Source organism: Sinocyclocheilus anshuiensis, unplaced genomic scaffold (assembly GCF_001515605.1).
Source record: "Sinocyclocheilus anshuiensis isolate Anshui unplaced genomic scaffold, SAMN03320099.WGS_v1.1 scaffold437, whole genome shotgun sequence".
Taxonomy (NCBI): domain Eukaryota; kingdom Metazoa; phylum Chordata; class Actinopteri; order Cypriniformes; family Cyprinidae; genus Sinocyclocheilus; species Sinocyclocheilus anshuiensis.
The window spans coordinates 1,497,859-1,506,822 of record NW_015539902.1 but is presented as its reverse complement, the minus strand read 5'-3'; the positions used below and the strand labels follow the sequence as shown (position 1 = coordinate 1,506,822).

At 36.7% G+C, this 8,964-nt stretch overlaps 1 protein-coding gene across 1 annotated transcript in view; it reads right to left on the bottom strand.

Moving 5' to 3' along the window:
* Positions 1-7,600, bottom strand: part of LOC107686139 (uncharacterized) — a 9,569-nt gene extending 1,969 nt beyond the window's left edge. Inside the window, exons 1-20 of the mRNA XM_016483001.1 lie at positions 7,483-7,600; positions 7,271-7,385; positions 7,014-7,179; positions 6,612-6,751; positions 6,234-6,318; positions 5,842-5,975; positions 5,604-5,720; positions 4,568-4,691; positions 4,284-4,462; positions 3,515-3,663; positions 3,223-3,413; positions 2,875-2,983; positions 2,202-2,743; positions 1,921-1,997; positions 1,683-1,774; positions 1,410-1,604; positions 974-1,071; positions 533-646; positions 306-405; positions 143-209 (exon numbers count right to left, since the gene is read on the bottom strand). Of these exons, the coding sequence (XP_016338487.1) occupies positions 143-209; positions 306-405; positions 533-646; positions 974-1,071; positions 1,410-1,604; positions 1,683-1,774; positions 1,921-1,997; positions 2,202-2,743; positions 2,875-2,983; positions 3,223-3,413; positions 3,515-3,663; positions 4,284-4,462; positions 4,568-4,691; positions 5,604-5,720; positions 5,842-5,975; positions 6,234-6,318; positions 6,612-6,751; positions 7,014-7,179; positions 7,271-7,385; positions 7,483-7,594 (2,906 nt within the window). The 5' untranslated portion in view covers positions 7,595-7,600. The remainder of the gene's footprint in view (positions 1-142; positions 210-305; positions 406-532; positions 647-973; positions 1,072-1,409; positions 1,605-1,682; positions 1,775-1,920; positions 1,998-2,201; positions 2,744-2,874; positions 2,984-3,222; positions 3,414-3,514; positions 3,664-4,283; positions 4,463-4,567; positions 4,692-5,603; positions 5,721-5,841; positions 5,976-6,233; positions 6,319-6,611; positions 6,752-7,013; positions 7,180-7,270; positions 7,386-7,482) is intronic.
* Between the last annotated feature and the right edge of the window lie 1,364 nt (positions 7,601-8,964).

The following is an 8,964-nucleotide window of genomic DNA, read 5'->3' as shown; positions in this document are numbered from 1 at the left end:
GTTTCACAATTTGAGTTGAATTACTGAAATAAATTAACTTTTCCACAACATTCTATTTTATTGAGATGCACCTGTATATTACAATAAACTGAATTTTATCATCTGTTATTGAGCTTTGTGTGAGATGCTTTATTTCTTGTACCTGATGGTAGGAATACACCTGTGCATGGATTCAGACTCCTTTGAGTCCTCTTGAGCAAGCTGGTATTCTAGATAAAAAAGGGTGACATAAAGGTTATAAAAAAGACAAATGTCACCCACAAAGCTGGCAATGCAATGACTGCAGGCTGTTTTGATCTACATACCACTCAGACTGTTTTCACCAGCCTGTTTTCCCTCTGCTGGAGTTGTGCTGCGTCGACACACCTCCACTGTGACGTCCAACTCGTCCTCTGAGCTCAATGACTGAAAAACATAACAAGGGTAGAGGAAATCTACCTCTTTTATTCTTCAAGGCATATGCCTAATCTTCAGATTTTTTTTGCATTATATAAAGAGTGTCCAAAAAATATCTAAAATTGCCTAATTTTACCTGAGAACGCTCTTCATCAGATGATGTGTGGTTGGACAGGTGATGTTTGGGTGTGTAGAACATGCTAGATTGCTGTGTCTGTGTATAGTCCAAACCATCTGAACTTCCCTCATCCTTGTGACATAACATACATTAAAGGGTACATATTTAGAATTTTTGTAGCATTTTGTTGTAGAAGTCCACCTATAATGTTAAGGTTTAAGTCATACAACAATCTTGATTTAGTTTTAAATGACGATTTATTAAACTCACACTGGACTTATTAAACAGACTATTATAAAAAAAAACTGTTTTTGTTACTATACCTTTAAAAATTCTACATGTAAAAAAGCATGCTGAATGTTCATATGCAAATGTGGGTGGCTGTGTTTCATTAAAAAAAGAAAGAAACATTAATGAAATGGTACAAAACATATATAAATAAAGGTCATAGTTTATCACCTCAGTTTGGCTTGTCACCTCCAGCACTCCATTGGTCACATCAAAAGTGTGATCGATAGTGTGGTAATTTGTGCTCTCCTCACTATCACTCTGAATACCTGCCATTAAATAGCATTTAAACACATTTTTAAATATTTAAAATTATTATTTAAAAAAAAAAAGGAATTTAATATTGAATTGAGCCTAAATAAAACACTAAATGAAATATCTTAAAGGGACAGTTCACCCAAAAAATGAAAATTGTCATCAAGTTCCAAGGTCCCAACCTGTACGAGTTTCTTTCTATTGATGAACACAAAAGAAGATATTTTGAAGAATGTGGGTAACCAACCAGTTGCAAGAGGGTGAACAGCATGAGGGTCAGTAAATGATGACAAAATTTTCATTTTTAGGTGAACTATCCCTTTAACAGTAATTTCAGGCACAGCTCTATTACCGGCAAAACTCTTGAATAGTTGCTCCAGATCAGTGCTTTCCTGGGTCTCATATTCCTGGTAGCCATTCACACTATTTCTGTCCTGTAGGTGGAACTGTTGCTCTGCTACATCCTCACTGTCACTGCTGCCAAAAGCACTCAAGGGTGACCCCAATCGCCCACGTGTCATTAGGGCCACCATTTCACTAACCTCACCTGCACCGACACACACAACAAGTCACATGACACCTCTAAGACATGAAGATAATGAATGGTGTGGCTGTTGTTCCTCACTGGTCCATGAGGGTTTTGTTTGGACGTGTTTTTTAAGAGATTGGTGTGTGTCATCTTTCTGAGTCTCCAACAACCCAAGTTGCACATGTAACCTGAAACAAAGAGATGTATTTGCTTATTTTTTGTCATCTTCTTGCCTATTTGTTCATATATATCCTTCCTGTTGTTGCCATCCATCTATCATTCTCCTTTTGACTTATATCAGTCTTTTTCTGCTAATGCTCTTATACTGTTGTACCTCTCAGATTTTTGATGTCCTGTCTGTTGCTGTCCTCTTTTTGTTGTTTGAACTCTCTTCAAGTCCCTGTTCTCCTCCTGTAAGTGAAGCTTTTTCCTCACATTTATTCGATAAATTATTTAAATCATTAAGCTTTACTGATTGATATTCATTTTTTGTTTGTAGGTGATCTGTTGGTGGTATGTTTCACTCATTTAGTTTAGTTTTTTTCTTTCTTTCCTCAAGAAATTAATACTTTTATTCAGCACGGGCACATTAAACTGATCAAACGTGACACATACCTTTACACTACTAGGAAGGGATGTGCTGTCGAAGCTCTCATCTTGAGCTGAGCTGTACTGACTGACCTCCTCATCTCCATTAATGGTCCAGTTGGGAATATAATTTTTAAACGGTGGTCCCACAGCCTTCCCAACACCATCCCTGCACTCTTTTTCCATGTGCGCCCTCTTCATCACAGCATCCACCTCATCAAAGCAAGGGGCGTCCAATTGGGCCGCCTCTACATTATCCAGACTCTGCTCAGCCTGCTGTAGAAGAACCTGAGACACTTTAAGTTTGAGAACAATGGAGCCAGTATGCTTTGAGATAGAGCGGTTAATTGCCAGATCCTTGTCTGTATCACTATAGTTAGAACAAGGTGGCTCAGAAAGTGGAGTATGATGGGTAGTTGGCCATTCCTGCAAAGCAGTGACATCACTATGCGAAATATCCCAGTGGAGGTCATCAGTGTCTGTGGTGGACTCCTCTTCTTCTTTGTAGATTCCTTCCAGGAGATTTTCCTGGATCACATTGTGTACTGCAGTCCTGCAGTGCTGATATACTATGAGGAAAGAATAGGACAAACTATATGAATGTATTACATCAAATTAATGTACTTAACACTTTCTCACAAAAGCGATAATTTTCTATGCTCTAAAACGTTCCCTAATCATGACTGAATGGAAATCTCACCAGATTTGACCTGCTCTCTCGCCTGATTAATGTCAGTGTTCCATCCAGGGATGCTCTGACGAGCTGACCATGAGTTCCATCCACTTCTTGTATTCTCGCTTCTTATCTCCTGTTGTAGATTAGATTGCACCATTTACTCTCATGCTGATATACTGAATATTACTCTCTATATCTGGAAAAACCTTGTATAACATATCCTAAATCATTTTACTTACTGATTTTAAATTTTTCTATCATGTCACCCACCAACTTTTGAACAGTAGTACACATCCAGAAAATAAAGCATGTTACATGTGCACTGATACATACTTATGAGATAGAGTATCAGAACTAGACCATTGTACAAACCCTTATATAACAGCGTAGATTGTAGCACAAATCGTGCAGGTTGCTGGTCCTGTGCTGGGCTCTGTGCTGGAGGCCCGCCTGCAGGAACTGGTAATAAGGCTCAGGCACGGCAGGGTTTGCTATCAGAGCCTGGCCGGCTTCTACCAACCGTTTTATCCAGCGTGGGTCTGTGGAGCCCCATGGCAAAGCATCTGTACAAGGCAATATAACTGCTTTACAAGTTGCAAGCTAGCAACACAAAACAAGATCTATTACACAAGCTCTACTGTTTGCATCGCATGCATGAAGGTACCTGTATAGATCTCCTGTATAAGGGTGCACACACTATAGAGATCAGCTTTTCCTGTACATGCTCTACATCTTATCACTTCTGGAGCTGCCCAGTTGATAAGGCTGAGAGGTAAAGGAACAGGAGGTGGGGTGTAGGGGGCCGTTCCCTCACTGCAATTGGAAAAGAGGGTAAAGGCACGTCAAACAACTAAAAACCGTGTCCGTTATGAATGGAAGCCATTTAATTTACACATTTCCTAAATTCAGGTTATTTTAAATATATAGAGGATTTTTTTATTATTTTAATATGTTCCTTGAGGTTTACTTGTTAATAAAGTTTTTTTGCACAAAAAAAAGCAAATATGTGGAAAAATGATTATTTTCAACCCTATTCTGACTCTCTGTCTGAAACAATCTGTTTTTAAAGGTGCTATATGTAGGATTGACACAGAGTGGTTGAACTAGGTATTGCAGTCCAAATTCAAAATACCTTATTGACCCGAATATAAGACAGCACCTTTAAGGGGTGGGTCCTTTAAGGCTTGTCAGGAATCAGCCACTGTTGTGATAGGCTAAAGTCACTGCATAGGAAACCGTATCAACGCCCCCTCGCTATTGCATGTGAGTGTTTTGACAACATGATAAAAAAAAACGCTCATTTCCAGACAAAGCATTATGAAATCATTTACTTTTGGTTTGTGATGCAGCTCTTATATGCCAAAAGATCAAGGCAAATATGATTTCTCATGTCATGACCCCTTTAATATATGCCTTTAGTGAGGACGGCGTACCTGGGCACAATGAACCCGAGGCCCGTAACCTTGGCAATTCCAGGGTGCACAATGAGTACAGTGTGTGAGGAAAGGGCCCGGATCACCAGAGATCGGCCATGCAGGTACATTAACACTTCACACACCTGTAGCACCACTGATAACAGGTCAACCAGCTGTAGGAGAGGAAACTCATCCCGCTGCAGAGTGTGGAAATAAACAACGAACAAATAAACAATGAACACATTTTAAAATAAAACCACTTCTCAGTCATTTATAAATCTTTTCGAAATTTAAAATATTACCCTTTGGTGCAGCAGACTGTACAGGGACCCCACATTTACTCTCTCATAGACCAGCTTTGTGCTGTCCAGGTCAACGGACATACTCACAGCCATCAGCAGCAGCAGGTGCGGGTGAGACAGCTGACTGCACAGGATATAATAGTAACCATTGCTATTGCACAGTGTATTTAGATAACAAATAACAATGAAGGAAAAAATAATAAAGGTTTTGAATTACTTCAGTAAATGATGATAACATTTTCATTTTGAGGTGACGTATTCCATAATTCAAGTATTCCATTTCTGTCAACATTAAATTAAAATGGACCGTAATAAATCTGTCGAAAAATGTCACTGGTTTAACTGTGCATGTTTCTAACCAGGGTTATTGTTATAGGTAACTAAAACTATAGCTAAAACTAAAACCATAACAAAAAAAAAAATTGTATTTAAATAAATGTTATAAAATGTCTCATTTTTATTTAGTTGATGTACTGAAAAACTAAAACTGAAATACAAATGAATAAAAAATTTATAGACATATTAAAAAAAAAAAAACTAAAAACAACAAAATTACTACAACATAAATATTAAATTTAAAATGCAAACCGAAAAGAGAAAAAAAACTACAATAGGATCTCAATAACCCTAAAATAATATAGATTCCATTATCTCTATAATATATAACTCTAAAAATAATAATATAGGTTTAATAATCCTTCATCAAAGTGATATCTTTATCTGCTTTAAAATTAGTTTTTTGATGAACAGCTATGCGGCCCAGGAAAAATAATAATAGCCAATATAATATTAACCAGTAACATCACATCCCAACATGTTTCATCCAATCCAATTGGATAAAATTCACAAATTTCATTCAGTTTCACTCAGAAATACATAACATTACGGAAGTGAATGCACTGCAAATAATGTTTCATATTGTCTACAAAATTATACAAAAAGACTTATCACCTAAATCAAGTTTTATTAATAACAGTCCTTTACATGTTTACAGTCAAACTCTTTTGCAGCTTTTAAAGAGTGTTCATTGTCCTACCAGCAATACTCCTGCTCAGAAATTAGTAGATCCAGGAGACCATCACGTTCTTCATATTGTTGCAAAATCTGATCATGCAGCTCTTTAACAGTGACACGACATCCTTTCCAACTGTAACTAAGGCAGAGTTAAAAAAATGATTACGTTTGCTGTAAGGAAATGCTGTATATCCATTTAAATCTGTCCTCTTACTTCATGAATATTCAATAAAAGGTCATGCTTGATTACAATGTCTTACTTGGTCATACGTATGAAAGATCCACACATAAAGGAATTGAGAGGCTCATCGTTAGCTTGAGCTAAATCACTGTCACTTATCAAGGGCACAGAAGCAGCCAGTCCCAGACCCAACTCTGGCTTCTCAGAGTATAACTGTCATGATTACAGAACAACATCTTAACAGCTCAATGTGATTAATAGCTGTCAACATGAAAGTACATTGTGTTTAGTAGATTTGGTATGCTAATGGAAAGGGGAATGTTCATTTTATAATCCTTATAATCGTAGTCTAGGATTTAGAACATGTTTGTTAATATGAAAACATTTATGTATATTACTAAAAATGTGATGTGTGTTCAGGTTTAACCTTCTCAAAATATTTGCAAGAGAGAGAAAAATGTTTATGCATACCTTTCCATAGCCAAAACACTGCATCATCATATCACAGGCAGACATCTTATAATTTATTTTATTTTCATGAGTGAGCCCAGATGCCCTAAAGAGAAGGACAAATAAAACTTTACTTTTACTTTTGTACAATCAGAGTCTTGAATCACTGTTCTAGGTATTGTTGCTTTCTCTTTCTCTAAATTACACTATAACTAAAGGCTGGAAAACACTACACAATGTTTGCACATATTTTCCATTGATTTGCATTCTGGTTCTCTGCAACTATTTATAAAGTCGTCAAAATCTGTTAAGGTTTTGAAAGTCGTGTATTCAAGCCTTAAAACACAGAAAGTGTTCACTGATAAAGATGAATGGCCAGAGAAGAGCTGCAGATCTTACCGAGGTCGCAAAAGCTTAAGCAGGGATGGAGAGCTGAGCAGTGTCTTTGAGGAGGTTGGGGTGATACGCGCATCCCTGGACGGATGGGTTTGCAGCAACCTCTGCATTTGAGACTCACATCTCATCAGAAAAGCAAGCATCTGTAGATAAAAAATAATAAATGGTCTAATGGTGCCTTTACACTGCGGTGCATATACAAAGAAATTACTACTATACTAAAAAAAATGATATAAATGTAAATAAAAACATCCTGAAATGTGTTTGAAACTATGAAATTGTAATTAAAATGGGATAATTGCATTATGAAATACTCTGTCATGACAAAGACCAAGTTTAAGGCTGCACTGGTGCTGCATTTTATAGACATAGAACCAAAGCAGCATCAAAACAATCAGCACACACCTTCGGACTGTTCTCCTGAGCACCTGCCTTGGCCCAGTCCTTCGGCATCCGGCCCTGATCATCATGGAGACGCAGGTCCCCGCCAGAATCCAGCAGTGAACTCAGCAGCCAGGGATTACAAGAGAAAACTGCAGCATGAATGGGGGTACTTCCATCATTACAGCGGCTGGTGAACATAAACATCACACATGAGATAATATGCTATTTTCATATTCAAACAAGCTTGGTGGGTTTATTATGGGAAGGTTTGACCTTACTGATTTGGATTTGCCCCATACTGTAGAAGCTTCTCTGCTACACTGGCAAAGCCAAGGAGAGACGCACAAAAGAGTGGTGTCTGTCCAAGGTGGTTCATGCTGTCAACTCCCACACCTATGGAAGATGTAATATAAAAAGTATTAATAAAACATGTACAATCATTGTAAAAAAAACAAAAACACAAACAAAAAAAAAAACAATGTATGCTAACCTTTTTTCAGCACATTCTCCACTTTTGCTACTTTTTTCTCAATTGTGTATCTGTGCAGAAGAGCTAATAAACCTCCACCTTTCACAGTGCCGAGGAGCACCGGACAGGGCATTGGCTGAACCCCTGTCATGATGCAGATGTCCCATGGATCAAATTAGAGAAGTAACCAGAGATTTCTTCCTCACCTGAAAACTGAATTATGCTTGGTTGAATCATTTTAGCATAGCAAGCCGAGCCATAAATGTTTACTTACTAATTACATGTGCAGTTACAGTAACAATTACAGTTGGCTTCAGTCAGAAAGTAAAAAAGAAGAAAAAGGTTTAACAAGAAAACTAACCAGCGAAAACATAACCATACTGACTTCTGTCACACTCATACATAAATTTAAATGTAAACAACATGCATCTATGCTAGGAAGCGGGCACCATTAGCCCAAGATCATTTCATATGAATAGGCCTATTTCTATTTATCGAATTATAATTTACCCGTTCAGGTAGAGTTCAGTTGACCTTCTCTAATTAAAATTGTGATTGAAATAGAAATCAGTTTTTAAAATAAACAAAGATTGGAATTCAAATAAGTTCTTCGATATCGTGCTTTTTTTTTTAGCTTCACTCTGTCATGATTCCGATGGACACTGTGAATTGGCGGATGAATACTATTGGGTGGCTCTTGAAATATCGACATTTCAAATGTTTTCTAGAATCGATACTACAGTGTTTTAACTACTGATTTTACTATTTTAACGTGGAAATTACGTATATTATACATTTTAAAGTGAGAAAGTAATTTTAGCAACAAAAAAAAACATTGTAGGATTGCGCACTATTTTTCCTTCTGTTTTCTGCCTCCGCGCAGGTCTACTTCAAGGCTCAAACGTTCTGCCTCGAAACTACATTAATGACGGAGTAGTTCGTGTGAGATAATCGGTTTGTTGTTATAATCGGTTTGTGTAAATTATCTAACGAGTGCTCTGTTATTAAGTATTGATCGACAAAACAGAACATTTACAGTTTGTTTAATGTTAGCAATGAATAAACCAAGCAATGAGTAAATAATGTGAATAATGTTAGCAATGAGTAAATAACGAACTTGTTTTTTTATTTGAATAAAAAAAAAAAAGTGTATGAGGGTGGTGTAACGTTAAATATACTACTTTGAGAAAAACGTTTGCAAACAATCCCATTGTTTTAGCTAGTGATCCACACACAATTCGCACATTTTCATATAAACAAAGAAACGCCCATTGTTCAAATGAAGAGATATCACAAGACCTTTGTCTTTTTTCTGCAAGCATACATTCCCCGTAATAATAATATACTACAAATGTAATTTTTATTGATTGATTTTGTCTACATATTTCAGTTTACTATTATTTAATTTTAATAATTAATTAATTTAATATAAACACGTACATTTGTATTATTTTGGAAACTGCAGTAGGGACTTTTATTTTGTCTCGTCTGGTGACGGTGCTT